Source organism: Microcaecilia unicolor, chromosome 11, assembly GCF_901765095.1.
Source record: "Microcaecilia unicolor chromosome 11, aMicUni1.1, whole genome shotgun sequence".
NCBI classification, from domain to species: Eukaryota; Metazoa; Chordata; class Amphibia; order Gymnophiona; family Siphonopidae; genus Microcaecilia; species Microcaecilia unicolor.
This window is the reverse complement of record NC_044041.1, coordinates 84,033,044-84,052,865: the sequence shown is the minus strand read 5'-3', so window position 1 is coordinate 84,052,865 and position 19,822 is coordinate 84,033,044. Positions and strand designations below refer to the sequence as shown.

Genomic DNA, 19,822 nt, shown 5'->3' with positions numbered 1-19,822 from the left:
ACAATTATATTAATTATTTTTTTGTTTTATTTTTGTTAAATTTGTACCCCACGCTTTCCCACTCTTGGCAGGCTCAATGCGGCTTACATGGGGCAATGGAGGGTTAAGTGACTTGCCCAGAGTCACATTAAAAAACATTATTTTTAAACTCTTTTCAAAATTGTTGAAAATATGAGGAAATTTATGTGCAAACATTATAGCTTCAAAGAGGGTTTCCCCAAGGTATCAGAGAGTTTGTTGTTATCTATGAGGGCTCCTCTAAATATGAGCACACATTTCATTTAAGAATGATTGTTTACTACTAGTGATTCAATATTATTGATGAGAAGAAATAGACACTGTGGGTTTGTTACGTTGTAGGTACTAATTTCAAGCAGTATTAGCCAAAGGAATACATTCCATAAGTACATAAGTACATAAGTAATGCCATACTGGGAAAAGACCAAGGGTCCATCGAGCCCAGCATCCTGTCCACGACAGCGGCCAATCCAGGCCAAGGGCACCTGGCAAGCTTCCCAAACGTACAAACATTCTATACATGTTATTCCTGGAATTTTGGATTTTTCCAAGTCCGTTTAGTAGCGGTTTATGGACTTGTCCTTTAGGAAACCGTCCAACCCCTTTTTAAACTCTGCTAAGCTAACCGCCTTCACCACTTTCTCCGGCAACGAATTCCAGAGTTTAATTACATGTTGGGTGAAGAAACATTTTCTCCGATTTGTTTTAAATTTACTACACTGTAGTTTCATCGCATGCCCCCTAGTCCTAGTATTTTTGGAAAGCGTGAACAGAAGCTTCACATCCACCTGTTCCACTCCACTCATTATTTTATATACCTCTATCATGTCTCCCCTCAGCCGTCTCTTCTCCAAGCTGTATAGCCCTAGCTTACTTTAAAAAGGGGTCACGGGTCAAGACCACTGCCAGCCAGACTTCAAGAATCTGTCCCATAAATAGCAAAAGGCAGATGAAGATCTGCAAATTTTATCATTAATATCATATGCTGTGTGTGCAGGTGCTGTGCATCTCAAGGGGGGAGGGGAATACATTTTAATGTTGACATTGGCTAGTTAAATGTTACAGACAAAAGAGGGGGAGATTCGCTTCAATTTGTCACCTTTTCTGAGGTCTTTCCCCCGTTCTCTCTAATTTTTTTCCCTGCACAATATTTTGTGTGAACAGACTCGCTCCTAGTTAAATGTTAGCAATATTGGTACCTTAAACATAAATAGTTCCAAAGACTGCCCCATATATAAACGGCCTATGTGTGGTTGGTATGGTGGCAAATTGCCAACTGTCCTGTTTATGATGCCAGTGTTTGTTTAATTTAATGGGGAAAGCCACTGCTTGCCCCTGGGATCAGAAGCATGAACTTTACTAACTGGGATTTTATCAGGTACTTGTGACCAGAATTGCCCACTGATGGAAGTAGGATACTGGGCTACATGGACCACTGGTCTGACCTAGTATGGATTTCCTTAGCGTCCCTCCGGACCGGACCAGGATTGGACTGATGGGTTGTGCTCGCCTACCAGCAGGTGGAGACTGAGAAAAACTCTGACTCTAGAGAGCCAATAGGAGCCCTGGCCATGTGACCTTAGCCTCAGTATTTTCTCAGTCTCCCAGCAGGTAGGAAGCGAGCCCATTAGTCTCTCTCTTTCTCTTTTAGAGGTTTACAATAAGAACAACATTGCTACCTCTTCTTCTGTGCCTAGGAATTCTCTGTTAGACGCTGGTCAGGTAGGGACTTCTTTTCCTTTCTTTTACAGCCTCTGGGGGTGTCAAACTCGGATGTCTCCGGGTCCCTCCCCCCTTCCTCCCCATCTCCCATACATAGCTGGGAAGGACTACCCTTTGTTTAGAAAGGTGTATGTCTTTGGGAGAGGCAGCCACTATAGAAAATTAAATCTGATAAGCTACATCCCCCGGCTTCTAACGAGCAGACAGCTATGTGTTGTTCTATTACTCTTCAGCGGAGTTTTCCCCATTACTTTAACGAGCAGGCAGCTCTGGTTGCTGTTTTAGGTGTCTATATTATCTAGCTGGTTAAAAAAAAAAAAAAAGAGGCAGCAGTAATTTGGAGGAGTTTAGGTGTAAAAAAAAAAAAAAAACAATTAAAGACAACTTGTCCCCACTGACTGAATGAGCAGACAGCTCCGTTTGATTGCATGGGAATGCTGTGTCAGCTGTGTAAAAAAAAAAAAAAAAAAAAGAGTAAGCGGCAGCATTTTGTTTTCAGCCCTCTTTGAGTTGAGCTGTATTTTATTTAGCACTGCCGTTTGTGTTCTTCCCTTAGCGGTTTGTTCGGCGGAGCAGGGCTTAAAAAAAAAAAAAAGAGAGAGAGATTTTGGCGCGAATCGGGTACGTCATGTCCGAGAAGCTGAGACGCGCTGTATGCTAGCGTCGGGGATCTCCTCTTCCGGCTCCTGTAAATATTGTGTGCCGCTGGGGGGTGCGTTGGGACTTTTCTCTTTCGCCGTCTTCAGGCCGTTTGGGGCTGATCTTTCTCAGGAGTCGCCTATGTTCTTTAGGGGGGTCATTTCTTTGCTTTTTATGTTTTTAATGTTGAGTAGCTGGTTGCTGTAGCCTAATAGTTAGCACTACAGTCTCTGAAGCTGCTACTACTACTATTTATCATTTCTAAAGCGCTACTAGAAAAACGCAGCGCTGTACACTTGAATATGAAGAGACAGTCCCTGCTCCTCAGATCTTACAATCTCATTAGGACAGACAGAACAAACAAGAGATAAGGAGATTTTAAAGTGAGCAGGTTTAAAATAAGGGTCCTGAACAGAGTGAATAAGGGTTAGGAGTTAAAAGCAGCATCAAAAGGTGGGCTACAGAACTGGGTGCAGGTCCCAGTTTTAGTAATTTATTTCTCTTTCTGGGACTCCTGTATGTCTGTGTCCCACTATATATACATTACTTGGCCAGCCTGTTTGATGTTTGTTTCTTTATAATCTCGGGTGGCGTTCGTCTGTGGGCTAGGAGCCAACTTTTCAAAATTATTGGGGGTGCTAAGTCCAATGAAAATTACCCCTCCCTGGACATATACATGAGTTTTTCTCAATATCGGGGGTGCTCAAGCACCCACAGCACCCACAGAGTCAGCTCCAATGTGACTGTGGGAAGGTAGTTCACAGTTGTGTTTTTTTTGTTATAGCATTTTTCGAAAGGTTTATTTATTTATTTATTTGCATTTGTATCCCACTGCCGCGTGGCAGTGCGTTCCAGAGTTGCGTGCTCTTGTAGGAGAAGGTTGATGCATGTAGTACTTTATACTTTATGCCTTTGCACTTAGGTTGCTTTCCATACCAGGATATTTCCTATATGTTAGCTGTACGTTTGTTCTTCCACAGGCGTGGGGGCAGTAAGGATGCCACTCTCACCTGTTTAACTTTGTGTCATGAAATCATAGTTGCAGGCTACTCTTACACGACAGTCATCTTCTTATTTCCTCTGTCCAGGAGTTCTTGCGGTTTTATTTTTAGATGGTTATGCTTTTCATTTCGCCTCCTTTCTCTATCGCTCTCACGGCAAGGCATGTGAAGTAGGGGTCTCCCTACATAGACTCTTGGATCTTAGACCATTTTCTCTCTTGATTCTTCCGAATGCAATTTTAATTTCTAGTTCCAAAGAATGGATCTCCCTTCCTCCTATTTGGAATCTCACTGCCGTCATGCGCACTCTCAATGTCTCAAATCTTTATCACAAGAACCTAGTTCCTAAGAAGGAATTTTCCTTCCTCCTATTTCAATTCTAAATGCTGTCAAGAGCGCTCTCAAAGTCTCAAGTCTTTTTCATGAAAGCCTTCGATCCATAGTGAAGCTTCGTGCAGCACATTTTTTGATACAAACTTTCTGCATATTTCTCTTAGGAGAGTTTCTGAGAAGGATAGAGCCCGGTGTGAAGGAAGCTAAGCAGGGTCCGCCCGGGCTGGGTCCTGGAAGGGTGACCAGCTCACAATGCGCAATAATGTCCCTTCACAACACTGTTTTCCAGTCTCTAAAAGTTCATCATAGTTATGCTACCCCTCAGAAAAGGGGAGATTCTTCTTCACTCATGGCGAGTCAGCTAGCTATTTAAAAAAAAAAAAAAAAAACCTCTTGTCGACAAGTCAGCAAGTCGCAGACCGAGAAGTGCAATTTTTATGGTTCTCAGGATGCCTAGTACTGGTGGTCAAGAGTCGTCTAAATATTTCGCAGTCTCCACAATATTTTGGGGTTACATGCGACATAGTTGCAAGGTTTTTTCCCTGGGCAATTGCCTTTTGCAGTCTCATGAGCTGCACTCCCGTGCTCTTTATCTTTTTGAGTGTTCTGAAGCATTTGCAGCTTCCCTTTTGTTTTTTTCCCCGAGACTGCTGCTCTTCTTTTCGGCATTAGTTGAGTAGGACATTCCTCCTGGCATTTGGTTTTACTTCCAGGACTACCATGTGGTCTCTTTACTTTGCAACTTAATTTTTTCCTTCTTGGCTCTTGGCATTCGGTTTGCTTTCAGGATTACCATGTGGTCTCTTTACATTGCAACTAGGGGACTGTCAGTCGCTCTCGGAGCAAGGAGGTATCCCTGAGGGCTAGCGTTTTATTCTGAGCACTCTGTCTTTGGTCAGCATTGTTGCCATGTTATGTTAGTCCGGAATGCTCTTTCTGTACTCTCATAGGACTGTTATCATCTTAGGTTACTTCAAAGACTCAATCCTGCTCTCTGGCAGGACTGTTTCTAGCTTATGTTCTTTCAGAATGGTCTTCGGTCTCCTGGTAGGTCTGTTGCCTTCTTAGGCTACATATTGAGGCCCCTGGTAGGTCTCTGGTCTTCTTGTGTATTGAAGGTACATCCTTTCCTCGGACAGTTCTACTATCTGGTCATTCTGTTTCTTTACAGGGCTTGCATGTGCCCCCCTTTACACGATTGACATGTATGTCATTTTATTTTTGCATGTTTTCACTTTTCTCTGTAAGCTGCCTAAGGGGTAATCTAGCGAACAGTGCAGTGAGATGTCATCGGGGAGGCCCAGCTTCGGTTCTCACTCTGACTCTAATCGTCCTGCCTTCTAGGTGGGTTCACATCCGCACTGACGTTTGGTTTATTTCATGGCTGATGTCTGTTTTATTCAAGGGGAGTCATTTGTATGGATCTACCATCTGACCAGCCCTGTAGCATGCCATCCCCTTCTGGCATGGTGGCCTTCTCTTCAGGTCAGGCATTTCGCTTAGATATTTGGATCTCAGGGGCGTAACCCTTATGTTTTTTGTTTTTCCTTGCAGATATACCAGGCTGCCTTTTAGGTTGTCATCTTGACTTTTTATGGAGCCGAGGGGGTTTTCTGTTTTCTCTAGAGGACCTTCTCTCTTCCCCAGTCCGGCCTCTTTGTTTCTCTCTTGCTCAGGCTGGTGCATGCTCTCAGTCTGGGACAGGCATTCAGCCTTGCTAAGCAGGATGGCATCTTTTGTAGTTGCAGTATTCTCTTCTCAGCTTTTAGCCTCTGTGCCTTAGTGACATTGTCAGAGGGACAGGGTGTTATTCTTCTTCGCACGATAATTCAAAATCATCTTGTTTCCTTTAAGGTTTCTTTCTCCTTTCAGACACTGTTGTTAGTAGCCATGGCTTCAGCTAGCAGGGTCAGGACTGCAAGTTTCTCTCATACAGGTTTTCTTTTTTTCCAATCAGCTAGTACGTCTAGGTAAGAGGTACTTCTTCACCTGGGTATTTCTTTTTCACTCTACCTTAGTTTCCCATTTTTCATCTTTTCCAATCACTTTTTTCTTACTGGTCTGGACTCTTCTACTGGCGTTCAAGATCACAGGAAATTATATGCTTTATATATGCTTTACATATTAAAACAGATCTTATATATTTAGAGAACTGTTACAAGCTATTTGGTCCTTCATTGTTTCATCATCTTGAGATCCTCAGACATCATCAACCCAAGGTCCCTCTCCTCCTGAGCCGAGCTTACAAATCTCTTCCCCCTATCTGGATACATCTCTTTTGGATTTTTGCACCCCAAGTACATCACTCTGCACTTCTTTGCATTACATTTTAACTGCCAGACCCGTGGGATCTCCAGACAGTGGAAGAATGATCTTCTCACGGGTTCTACACCCTCCAGGGTATTCACTCTAATCGGCTATCTTTGTGTAATCTGCAAAAAGGCAAACTTTTCCTTCTAACCCTCCAGCAATGTCTCTCACAAATATATTAAACAGAATCAGTCCCAGCATCGATCCCCCAGGTACTCCATTGCTCACTTTCCTTTCTTCCGAGCGAATTCCATTTACAACCACCCTCTGTCGCCTGTTGGTCAACAAATTTCCAATCCAGTCCACCACTTTGGGTCCTAAGTTCAGTCCTCTCAGTTTATTCAAGAATCTTCTGTGAGGGACCGTATCAAAGGCTTTGGTGAAATCCAAGTAGATTACATCTAACGTACCTCCTTTATCCAGTTCTTTGGTCACCCAGTCAAAGAAGTCAATCAGATTTGTTTGGCAGGATTTTCCTTTGGTAAAGCCATGTTGCCTTAAATCCTGTAACTCGTTGGCTTCTAAAAAGTTAACTATCCTTTCCTTCAGCAGCAACTCCATTATTTTTCTTATCACCAACATGAGGCTCACCAGCCTGTAGTTTCCCACTTCTTCCCTGTCCCCGCTTTTGTGAAAAGGGACCACATCAGCTCATCTCCATTGCTGAGGAATTTCTCCCGTCTCTAAAGATCTATTATATAAACCCTTAAGAGGTCCCACCAGTATCCTGGGATGTATCCCATCCGGCCCCATAGCCTTGCACACTGCTAAATTTTCAAGCTGCTTATAAACGTTTTCTTCCATGAACAGCGCAATATCAAGTTCAGTCCCGAGCATACCCTTGGTAGCCAACTGCGGTCCTTCTCCAGAATTTTCTTCCGTGAATACAGAAGAGCAGTATTTGCTTAGCACGTTTGCTTTATCCTCCTTATTCTCCACAACGCCATTCTCAGCATCTTTCAGTCTTACAATTCCATTCCTAACTTTTCTACTTTCCCCAATATATCTGAAAAAGGTTGTTTTAACATATTTTAGCAGATTTGCGTTATTGCAGGATGTGTTATAACAGGGTGTCATTGTACCTAGAATATAGTCCTTTCCCTTTTCCCCCTGGTGGGATGGATCTGACCACATGGGCCTTGAAAAGAGAGGACAGTTCATCTGCAAGCACTTTGTGGTATTAAGAGCCGAGATATGAAGCTTTCAGTAGGCAATTTGGAGGTTTTTGTTGCCAACTAAGAGCTTAACCCACCCAGACAATTTGGAGTACCCCCCCCCCCCAGTCTGAGGTTACAAGGGGCCACCTTGCATGGAAAAAAATTCAGGTCTCCCTCCCAGTGGTAGGTTGTCCAGAATAGCTACTTTTATAGCAGCTAGGCTCTCATGGAGCAAGTCATAAAATCTCATCCCCTGCTTAGACTGGGGAGTCAGCTGGGCCTTCTGGGCAAGCAGGCTGAGACTATTGCTGATGATGGGAAGCAGATGTGTATTTACACCTCAAAGTAGTAGATGACCTCCAGTTTGCACCAGAGAATCTCCGAGATGCAACAGAAGGGGCCAGCCAAGAAAGGGACTTGATGGTGATGGGAGGTCTGCCACTTCCTCCTTGTCCCAGAAAAGGTTGACCCCTTGGCAAAGAATATCTGCTAGGCTCTCCTGAACCGCTGGTTCCAGGTCTGAAACATGCAGCCATGGGAGTCTGCGCATTCCAATAACCATGATGGAGAGGCTGGACACCACATCAAAATAATCAAAGTGTGCACTCCTACTTGTTGGCTCTCCGACAGAGGTGTTCAGCCTGCTCCAGTGGGGAAGTATCCACAAACTTGAGCACACTGCCCACTAAGGACTTCAACTATAGGCTCTTGTAGAGATAGTAGAACTGGATGCGGGCGATAAGCATCGAGGCCTGAAAAACCTCTCTCTCAAACAAATCCTGCCAGGGGGAACAAAAGCATGGGTTTCGAAATTTTTGGCTTGATTGAGAGTGGATTTGACTACCATGGAAAGTGATAGAGCAACTGGGTCTTCTCAAATCCAGGAGCCCTCTGGACTCTGTACATGAAGTCTGTCTTCTTAGGGATAACCTTGCACAGAGAGAGGGGTCTCCCCCAATTCCTCATCTGCACATCCCTGAGGAATAGGCACTGTCATGGCCTCCTTAGGTGGAAAATCATAGTCAAGGACGGTCAGCTGTGCCCTGGGCTTGTCCTCCATCTCCAACTTAAATAGGATGGCCTCCACCAACTCCCATATAAGTCCTACAGAGGAGAGGTCCTTAGATGGGGACTTTCATCGCTCCTGCAGAGGAGGGGTCGGATGGAAGGTCCAGGAACGGTCCGACTCAGCAAAGTACTCAGCAATAAAATAAATACTCATCATGAGACATCCGAGTCTGTGCCTGCCTCAGCCAACTGGAGTGTCCAGGCCCAGGGCAAAGGCACTGAGGCATTAAAAACCCTCCTTCTCCTGAAGGGCTGGAGACGGTCACTGCATCAGACAGCATCAGGGTCAGCAACCACCTAACAGGCACAACATGGGCTGGGCCACGTCCAGAGGCAGCTGAAGTGTCCTTGATGCCTTTGCACCATGCTCTCCTAGGATGCGTTCCAGCTCCTTCTGGGGCATGGCCTGGAGCTGCTCCTCGAGGGCAGGCGTCAGGAAAGGCGAGGGTGGTGCCAGTGTGGGGACAGCCTATGAGGTTGTGTCGAATGAGAATGGGGTCCCACCTCAGGGAGATTGGCTCCGCAGCACTGCCACCATAGATGAAGAGCAGCCCTCATGGTGAAGACGTCCTGAAACTCCTGGCACTATGCATCGTGTAGGACCAATAACAATGCTTCATAGCCTTCATTCAGTGCCTGGCATCAGGATCCTTTGGTACCGAAGAGGAGAACGCAGAATCCAGGCATCTCTTCAGTGTCAGGTCCAAGGATGCTCAGTCCACATGGCTGCTACTGGCTCTCAATGTCAAGGCAGACGGAGACATCCTCGATTTCAATGCGCTGCTAGAGTCCAATGCAGTTCCGGATGCCATGAGGACTAATGCTCTCGACATTGATGCGGAGAAATCTAACTTCTAGGTGCCAAAACGTTGTTCACACACCTCCTCTCTGGATTTCCGAGTCCTCTTCTGCATTTGAGCACAAAGAGAACAAAATGAGTCATGATCGTGGCCCAAGACCTTCAGGCACATTTCACGTGGTTTGGTCACAGACATTGGTCTGAGTGCATCGGAAACACTTCCCACTGGCAAGTTACTGAATCATCATAGGGAAGACAGATTTATCAAATGGCTCAATGGGAAAGGGAGAAGGAAAGTTGCTCACTCACTCCAGGAAGAAACAAAATAAAAGAAACCTGGCCATGAGCCCAGGCCCAAAATGGCCACAGGGAAGAAGGAAAAGAGGAAAGAAAAAAAGAAGGGGAAGGGGAAAGAAATGGAATGAAGAAAAAAAAATCTAAACACACTCACTGAGAGCGGAGAAGGCACAGAAAAGCTAAAAGCTCTCTATTTAAAAAAAAATAAAATAAAAAATCTCCTCACTCACCATGACAGACAAGATCTTTTCAGCTCCACGGAGAAAAGAAGATCAAGGGTCCCAAGTACCTCAGGCTGGTGGGAAGGCACTCATACATGCATGGTGCAGGCCTACCAAAGACTTCTTAGAGATAAGAATGCTGATTGTGTCCAAACCGAGGCTCGGTTGGGAACATCACCCACCTGTGAGAAACTAGGTCGTGCTTGTCCTCTGAGAAAAGCCTGAAACTCAAAGGAGTGGTGGAAGCTGCCAGGCAAAATTATTTTCAAATAGAATTAAGTATGTCATATTTGGTAAATTTTAACTTGAACAACTGGGAAACAAGTATTTTAGTAAGCGCATTAACACATTATTTAATTTCTAAGGAGGAAAAAAAGCCTTGAGAAGCACCTTCACTCCGCTAAAACTGTGCGGATAGGGGGCTGGGACTTCATCATTGGCTAAAAAAACTCCTTTCCAATTAATCCTGATAAATTATTAGACTTGCTCTTTGTTTGATTGACAAAAGCAATACTTAGCTTAAGGATCAATGCTTTACTCTTAGACTCCTCTGTGCTTCTGCTTCTGACCGTGGTCAACGTTGGCCTACGTTTCGCAACTGCTGCCTCAGAACCACCCGTCATATGTTTTTCCGTTCAGTATGCCGACGGACGCATGAAGGGCAAGCTTACAATTCAAACATGGCGGCTGTTTCTACTCACTGTGACGTCACACGCTGTCATCTCTGCTCCAATAGTAGAAACAGTCGCCATGTTTGAATTGTAAGCTTGCGTTCGTCAGCATACTCAACAGAAAACATATGACCGGTGGTTCTGAGGCAGCAGTTGCGAAATGTAGGCCAACATTGACCACGGTCAGAAGCAGAAGCACAGAGGAGTCTAAGAGTAAAGCATTACTCCTTAAGCTAAGTATTACTTTTGCCAAACAAAGAGCAAGTCTAATAATTGGAAAGGAGGTTTTTTAGCCTATGATGAAGAAGTCCCAGCCCTCTATCCACACAGTTTTAGCGGAGTGAAGGTGCTTCTCGAGGCTTTTTTTCCTCCTTAGAAATTAAATAAATGTGTTAATACTTGTTTCCCAGTTGTTCAAGTTAAGATTTCTCTTACTAGTGGAAACTTGTTCCCATTTATTACTTTAGTTGATCTATATTTGGTAAATTACCAGTGCTGTTATGGAATTTGCCGAGGTACATCTGTTTCAGACTTAAGAAACTTGGACACACACACAATAGGAAACGTTTCAAGCCCTTCCATGTTCATCATCAATCTTGCCCTCTTTAAATAATTACCTTGGACTAGTCTCTTTCCAGGAATGGCTGATTTGTCTTTGCAGTGCATGACTGTGAAAAGAAAAAAGTGAACAGGTAATATTCATGTCCTGACAAATTAATTATAAATCTTCAGAGAGGAAAGATAAACAAAAGTTACTAGAAGATTATGTCCTAAATCAAGCAAAAAAAACCCCACTATGTTCAAATTTGACCCCTACATTGGGGAAGTATCACGTACATGTATAACTGATGAAAAGCAAAAGCTTTCTAAAGCATAACAAATTAGTTATCACAATTCTTAAGAGCTAAATCATCTTTAGAAGCAAGGAAATTGGCTAACTGCTTGAGATCTTTTTCAGTAGTTTCTTTGTATGATTGGCACTCCAATTATTGGAAAGAAAACAGCCCAGAACGTCTAAAAATTTACAACATTCATTTCTCCTTTAGAATTACATGAAAGTTAAAGGAAAACAAATCTTAGCTGTTTTCACTTTTGAAGCATAATAAAGTTTAAAACGTCAAACCCCACCCATTCCTGTGCATTTCATGAATGATTGATTTAATTAGGAGGGAAAGTGATACTGTTTTTCTTAGCACGTTTGTCTATTATATGATTTTATTGCTGTTTTATCTATGTACAATGTTTTGGATGTATCTTTGATGCAGGGAAGCAGTTCATAAATCAGTAAAATTTCAGAATAATTTAAAAGTACTTAGCATTCACTATTTTCAGCATATAGCCATAAGACATCTTGCAAGCCAAATGACCTATACTGGCTATATCACAACATCCACAAAAAAAAAATGAATCATAACATGCTATTCAAACTCACTTCTGCATTTGCAAATTACAATATCTAATCAAAATATTAATAAAATGACAGCATTTAAACACCACATAACCTTCCCATCCATCTATACCAAATGTTCATGGATACAGTTCCTTCCCCTCCCTTCAAATATCCTCTGTACTGTAAACCATGTTCTTAATTCAGATATTCTTCTCCTTGAGGATACTGCACACATCTGCCACCTTTTCTGTAAAGGAGTATTTCCTTAGATTACTCCTAAGTCTACTCCTTTTCACTCCCCCTGGATTCCAGAGCTTCTTTTAGTTGAGAGGCCTAACCACCTCCTGTGCATTTTACACTTTTAATGCATTTAAACATCCCATCATATTTCTTATAGCCCCTCCTACTTTCAGGGTATACAAATTTACATTTTTAAGTCTTTCCCAATATGCCTTATGAACACCATGGCCATTTTAGTAGCTGCCTCTGGACCGACTATCCAGCTTATATCCTTTTGATAGTGTTGTCTCCAGAACTGCTTACAGTACTTCAAATGAAGTCTTACACGCACTATCACTTCCTTATTCTTTACTGTCCATTCCTCTCTCTAGACAAAAAAAAAACAGATTGATGCTTGAATGCAATCACCTTAAATACCTGTATAGCATTGTTAAGATCACGCATGATGATTACTCCCAGGTCCCAGTCTTTTGTGCCACAAAAAAAATAAAAACAAAATTTCACCCCCCCCCCCCTTCCTGCACTGTACTGTACTGCTCTCTTGGTTTTTTTTTTCTATTTTCATTTTATAGCATTATATCTTAGCTGCCACACTCTAGATCGTTCCTTAAGCTTTGCTAGATTCCTCCTCATGTTTTCTACACATTCTAGGATTTATGTCCTGTTACAGATTTTGGTATTACCCACAACAAATGCTGCATGGAGCCTAGATGTCCACAGAGAACCACTCGAAGACACCTAATCGAGAACGATTACCAAAGCTAACAACATAAAAAGAATGCACTGTTACCATGCGGGAGGTTCTACGCTACTGTTTGCAAACGTTGAAGCCATTAAAGTCAGGTTAACAGTTTCTCCATTCAATCTGCTTTTATTATTTGCTCCTAATCTGTAGCTGATCTTTCACAACTTGATTAAATTTTGTGATGCTGGAAGTGAAAACTGGGTATAAGAAGGTGGCTATCATGAAACCGAAAAATATTGATCATAGTCACACGTGATTACCGTGTTCACTGTATGGACCAAGAACACAATACAATTTGCAAAGATGTCACAGAGAGCAAAGAAGATTAGAGAACTGAAACTTAGAGTACTTACAAGAGAAAAAAAAAAGGCTAACTGAAGAGGTTCAATGGGCCAGCAGATCAAACCAGCACTAACTGTTATATAAATCTCTCTATTGCCCCTAAAATGGCAAGTTGTTCCAAAGATAAAAGTATTGAAAGATAGAAAGTGTACTAAAATCTTCAGCATCTGCAAGGGAAATGGTGCATCTCTCACAGAAGTCATTTGTAGCCAAACAAGCACATGGTGCCTATGTCTTCACCCCAAGGGTGGAATCTTTACCAAATATTGACAGGAGTTCATGGACACAGAATGATGCTCAGGAGTGCCCTTGGCTCCGATGTTTGATTCAATCTGCATGGATAAGGCCGAGTCAGAAATCAAATACCCCCAGATTCTTTTATGAAGCAGCACTCTGCACCGAGATTAAAAAAAAAAAATTAAAGTTGCTGTTCCAGATGTTCTCAAAACCACTTTAAAATTTTGTCTTCATATTTACTTAATTATAGCAAGAATTTCTCAAGGATTGCAATGGCACTGTTCAATTAAGTTATTTTTTTTAAAAAAAGCATTCTTGCGATGATCCAATATCTATACAATTTTACTGAAAAGCAGTTCCATAAGGCTAGGCAGGTAAGAGCCACTGACCCACGGGTGACACTTTAAGGCCGGATCAGTGGGCACCCAGGGCCAGGCATGACACCCTTCATTCCCAGGAAACAGTATTGTTCTACCCATGTGCTAGGTGCCCAAGTAACAAACAACAACCGATGCAGAAAGAAATTTCCATGCATCTCATTTGCATGCCATACCCTTTGTGCATCGGTTACTGTTTGCAACTCGTAAGTTCTCTCACGGCTGCTGTATTTAACGGCACCCTTTGTGCATAAGTCACAAAAAGATGCCCTAAATGACCAGATGACCACTGGAGGGATTAAGGCATGACTCCCCCCTTACTCCACCAGTGGTCACTGACCTCTCACCCCCCCACCACCACCAAAAGATGTGAAAGAAACAGTACATACTGTAGTATTATAATGCACATTCCGTGCAATGCGCAGAAAGGTGCACTTACCTTTAACGTGCTAGATTTTATGGCAGGTCAGGAGCTGTCGGAGAAGCCCCGTGAGGTTCCCTTCTCCCTTCAGTCTCTGCCTCCAGACCACCCGCAGGCCTGGTGCAGGGAGCCCTCCCCTCCTTCCAGCACTCTGCTGACCTCGGGGAATGATCATTCCCCCTCCCCCCCCCCCCCCCCCCCCCCGTCAGCAAACACTCTCCTATTGCTCAGTGCTTCATGCCTGTCCTTTGCCTTTTGTCTCGGTCTGTCGGGGCCATGGGATAAACAATATCGGTGGCAGTGCTGAAGCAGTTCCATAAGGCTAGGCAGGTAAGAGCCACTGACCCACGGGTGACACTTTAAGGCCGAATCAATGGGCACCCAGGGCCAGGCACGACACCCTTCATTCCCAGGAAACAGTCTTGTTCTACCCATGTGCTAGGTGCCCAAGTCGCAAACAGCAACCGATGCAGAAAGAAATTTCCATGCATCTCATTTGCATGCCATACCCTTTGTGCATCGGTTACTGTTTACAACTCGTAAGTTCTCTCACAGCTGCTGCATTTAACGGCGCCCTTTGTGCCTAAGTCACCCAAAGATGCCCTAAATGACCAGATGACCACTGGAGGGATTAAGGCATGACTCCCCCCTAACTCCACCAGTGGTCACTGACTACCTCTCACCCCCCACCACCACCAAAAGATGTGAAAGAAACAGTACATACTGGTACACTTGTGGTGGAAAAGTGTCAGCTTCCCATAACCCCTCTGCAGGTGTCACCTATATGAGGGTACAATAGGTTTTTGGTGGGTTTTGGAGGACTCCACATACCATATAACGGGGTAAGAGCGAGATGTGTACCTGTGACCTCTTATGTGAAGTCCACTGCAGCGACCCCTAGGGTGCCCCACTGCTCTGCTGGGATGTCTGTATGGGCAGTGTATTAAAAATGCTGCCCCCCCCCCACCAAAACATATCCAATTCTTGTTTATACCATTAAAGAGAGCGTGGCAGTGTATCTGCAGACTGTGTGGTCTGGATGCAGAGGTCTCTCCATTCCTACCAATCAGAGGAAATGTGGACTTCCCGGTGGGTAGGTCATCGCGTACCTTTACGCAATGGGGAGAGGTAGGGATTTTCTTCTTATTCCAGATTATTAAGAGAGATGGAACACTACAACCTAGAGAGGTTTTGCAGAGGCGCCAGGGGTTAGAGATCAAAGATTTCTTAGCCTATGCACAAATACAGCACTATATACAATCGCTTCCCAGGGCAGCGCTCCAATATGAAGTGCGGGTAAAGTTGATGGAAATTCTAGATTTGGAGGCGAAACGGGCAGTGCCCTTAAAATACTATCATGCGCAGATTCGAGCCGCTATGCCTCTAGCACCATTCCAAGGGCTGGCGTGGGCAGGGGAATTGGGGTTGACAATTGGGGCAGATGTAATACAGACATGCCTGCAGACATGCTATAAAGAGTGCGGGAGTGCGGAATTACGAGAAACCCAGTATAAATTTGTGATGAGACTATTTATCTCCCCCCATAGAGCATACAGGGCTACCTTAAGACCAGCAGATGATTGTCCGAAATGCACAGGGGGAGGGGCACACCTGGGCCATATGTTCTGGCACTGTCCTCCAATATTGGGATTCTGGGCCATGGTCTGCAGACAGGTTTCTAAGATGTGGAAGGTTCAATGGGTCAGACACCCGGGACTTTTGTTTAATATCTTCACGACTCATGGATCATCTAAAGCAGGACTCCGCTATTTCCAACGCCGAGCTGTGCTGATGGGGAAAAAAAACGATACTCAAGCTCTGGGTCCAGGAGGAAAAACCCACTACCCAAGTATGGAGGGCATATATGATCTCATTGAGTGCCCTAGAACGCAGGGCAGTGCAGGACTTAGCCACTCCAAAGGGTGAGAAATACCTACAATGTTGGTTACCATTCTTGGACACTTTAACACCTCAAGCTCGAAGTAGAGTACTTAATGGTTAAATACAGTAATAACATATAGCAACCTGGTGAGGGAAAAGGAACAGGGGAAGGGGGGGGGGGAAGAAAAAAATGTAACGATGATACATAGAATCTGTCAAGATTATAGTAACAAGACTCATGGTAAACCACTGTTGTAATTCATTTTTGATTGTTCGGATTTATTGTAGATGTTTATGTCATCAATAAAACACATTTAAACAAAAAAATGCTGCCCGCCCCCCCCCCCCCATAAGTCCCAATGGCTTGTTTTTGTGAGTTTTTCCCTTGGACTTTTATTTATTTATTTTTTTCAAAAGTGGTCCCAAAAGAAACACACCGAGCACAAGATGTCTAGGAAATGGCCATTTTCAGAACAAATAGTGATTTTCGAACCAGAAAAAAACATCTATGTTAGCCACTTGATTTTTAGACGTTTTCAGCAAAACGTCCAAAATCAGAGTTAGACATATTTTGGGCCCTGTTTACTAAACAGCATTATAGTCGCGTTAACATTTTTTTACGTGCGTTAACCATGTATCTGCTTACTATATCCCTATAGGCGCCTACATGGTTAGCGCACGCGCTAAGTGTAGGCGTGCTAAAACACTAACGCACCTTAGTAAACAAGGCCCCCCCCCCATCTACTCTGGCAAACAGGACTGTGTGAGAAACCCACTGTAAGCCCTATAAAACAAGATTATCTCCTCTGTGTGTATACCTTGCAACTCAATAATATATATATTTTTTAATAACAGCATTGGTAGTAATTCTAATGTTTACAGATGCTTTGGTGCACGATTTCTCAATATCTGGGATGTTCTGGGACTAAAATGTTCAATATATATATAGCCCAATCTATAAACTGATAATCATTTCAGTACAAGGTACTTTTTTTTTTCATGCTACCCAGTAGACTCTAAGCAGAAGTATTCTTATTTCATTACTTTTTTCAACTCCATAGTGCACAGTGGTGGAAGTCGCTCCAGGGTGGTCCTGGAAAGGCCAACGCTGTGATCTCTTTTGTTATCAACACAATTACCTGCACAAGTTTTCACTAAAACCTCATCTAATTAATAAATAATAAAGAATTAGAAAAATATGTTTCAATTGCAGCCAACACTATCACAGCTGAGGGGGTGTTTACTATTTGCCCCAGGGCCCAGGCCACTTAACGTACGGTGAAGATGATATGGTGGTGAAGGGCCTCTTAAAGACATTTGTGTATTTTAGAGAAGGTGCACATAAGGCAGATCCCTCTGCCTGCGTTACTTTAAGTCACAATCAGCGGAAGGAACCAAGTAAAATACTCGGGTAGGAAGGAACACGTCGCCGAATGGCGGGAGCGGGAGATTTAACTGTGACTCAAAGCAAAGGAGGCAACCCAGGAAAAGCGGAAAATGGCGCCCGAAAGAACTCCAGCGAGCCAGGAACCCAAAGGTGGGCAAGTATAAGACGAGGCAGAGACCCTCCTACTGACCTACTCATACACCGGTCCCACCGAATACCAAACCGGAGAGTGAGAAACTGACAGCCAGCCAACGCTAGTCCGACACCTCCCTACACCACAAAAGAGAACAACCAAATAATGTACAATTAAGTTACCGGTAGGGCACTTCCAGAGTCAGCTGTGCCAAGGGCAACCGTATCAACGCCTCCACACCGGGAGGCTCCGATCCCCCTTCCCCAGAAAGCTGGGAGAATCTTACCTGCTGGGCTCTTCTGCATCGAATCCTGTGTCCCCCTAACTCCCGAAGGCAGCCCCAGCCCCGGCATCGGGCTCCTGTCCCTCTTTGGGGCTACCACAACAACCCACTCCAAGGCCAGGTTCCAGTCGGGCTCTGCTCGGAGCCGGTCCTACCGTCTGTCAGCCCCCCCCAGCCTGCGTCCGTTCTCTCTTTCTCCTCAGCGCGCGCGCAGCTAGCGACCACCTCTCTCGTATTTGGCGGGAACCTCCTCAAGACCAACCATCCGATCACCCGGTAGGTGGAAAACCTACCACGTGCCTAAACAGGGGAAAAAAAGGCCAGCGCTGCTTCCAATCACAAAGCTTCTCTGTGACGTCTAGGTCCACCCAAAGCCGAGGTTGTATGGGTTGCGAATCGTAGTGGCAGGAATCCCGCGGAAGTGTTAACTTGCACGCCATTGGTGTCCGTTGGGTAGTGTTCATTTGATTGGTCAAAACGGGATGTCTGCTTTCAGAAAGGTATGAATAATCCCGCCCTGGGTCGCTATGATTGGCATGGTCTTTTATTTTGGGCTGTCCCGACTAGAAGTCAGTAATGGTTCATGTTTGTGCTCTGCACTAGTAGAAGTCACAGTTTGACCATGTACACTCTGATCCTCAGAACCTTAATAAATTGGTTAATCTCAGGGATGGAGTGAACACTGGGACAATAAGGCAGTACCTGAGGGCACAAAGCAGTAGGTAGCTTCCATCTACTTTAATCATTTTTGATAGGTGGTTAGGGGCCCAGATCATTAGCAGTCCGCCCCTGGTTAATCTATAAGGTGCCACTTGTTTTTGTCAATTTTGTTACGCCAGAATACCAGGGCTGCCCCTTTTAATGCATTTGGTTAGATAATCTATCTCATGGAATACAAATCATTATATGCTCTCCCTCATAAGTGTTGGAAGAGGGGAAGGGGAAACCACAGGTACCATGGCACCACCAATATCTAAAATGATCCAGCATCTTCCATCCTCCCTGATACAGCTCCTTGCACTCTATACTTTTATCAGACAGTAAACCAAGGTGAGAAGATAGGGTACTATAGTGCTGGTAGCAGAGTACAGTCCATAACGGAAATATGCATGGCCAAGCCTGTTGCAGGAATTTCTTCCAGTACTGAAGTGCTAGAAATCCTTTGACGAGACCCACCCTTCTGTTGTACTGTTCTTAGAGGCCTTGTGCATTCCCATTTTGGACTGTACTCTGCTACCAGTGCTATTGCATACTGTCCTCTCATCTCAGCCTGCTGCCTGATAAAGGTAAAGAGCAAGAGGAGCTGCTGCAAGGAGGGCGGGCAGGAACCTGTGTTTGACAACATGGGAACAGGAAAACCAGCCTCTAGAGCTGGATGGTGAAAGAAGAGAGGGGTAAGGATGGACAATGTGGGGGGGGGGGGGGGGGGGGTGAAGGATGGGGTTGAGAGCAAGAGGAGAGATGAGCGATTTAATTGCTTGGGGGAAAGCGATAGGGGTGATGCTGGACAGGGGAAGGGGTAAGAAACAGAGGGGAGATGCTGAAAATGGAGACACTGTTCCCTCTAAGCTGCATGGTTGTGCAGCTGCACACTTTCATTTTTAAAGTGCCATGCAACAGTTTTGGACTGTCATATAGCAAGCTCACCAGGACCTTCCCCACCTCCCTTCTGCCTCTGCTGTTCCACTAGACTACCAGCAGCAGAACAATATAAACCATTGCATGGCCTCAGAATGCCAGTCTCCTTGTGTTCAGCTGCTGTTCCCACCCTCTCTGACATCACTTTCCTGTTCTGGGGCAGAGACAGCAGCCACACGTATAAATATTGCAATCCTCAGACTGATTTATTGTTTTACCGCTGATATGAGGAGTGGCCTAGTGGTGGACTTTGGTCCTGGGGAACTGAGGAACTGAGTTCGATTCCCGGCACAGGCAGCTCCTTGTGACTTTGGGCAAGTCACTTAACCCTCCATTGCCTGCCGCATTGAGCCTGCCATGAGTGGGAAAGCGCGGGGTACAAATGTAACAAAAATAAAATAAATACTACTAGTCAGGAGAAGCGGTCCCTAGAGCAGTGGTTCCCAAACCTGCCTCCACTGCATGCAAATCTCTCTCATGAATATTCATTGTGGGTATCCTGAAAACCTGAC

General features: G+C 44.4%; 1 protein-coding gene across 1 annotated transcript in view; it reads right to left on the bottom strand.

Moving 5' to 3' along the window:
* The window catches only part of CHAF1A (chromatin assembly factor 1 subunit A), a 177,695-nt gene extending 159,662 nt beyond the window's left edge, over positions 1-18,033 (bottom strand). Inside the window, exons 1-2 of the mRNA XM_030219408.1 lie at positions 17,676-18,033; positions 10,854-10,904 (exon numbers count right to left, since the gene is read on the bottom strand). Of these exons, the coding sequence (XP_030075268.1) occupies positions 10,854-10,904; positions 17,676-17,742 (118 nt within the window). The 5' untranslated portion in view covers positions 17,743-18,033. The remainder of the gene's footprint in view (positions 1-10,853; positions 10,905-17,675) is intronic.
* Positions 18,034-19,822: the final 1,789 nt, after the last annotated feature.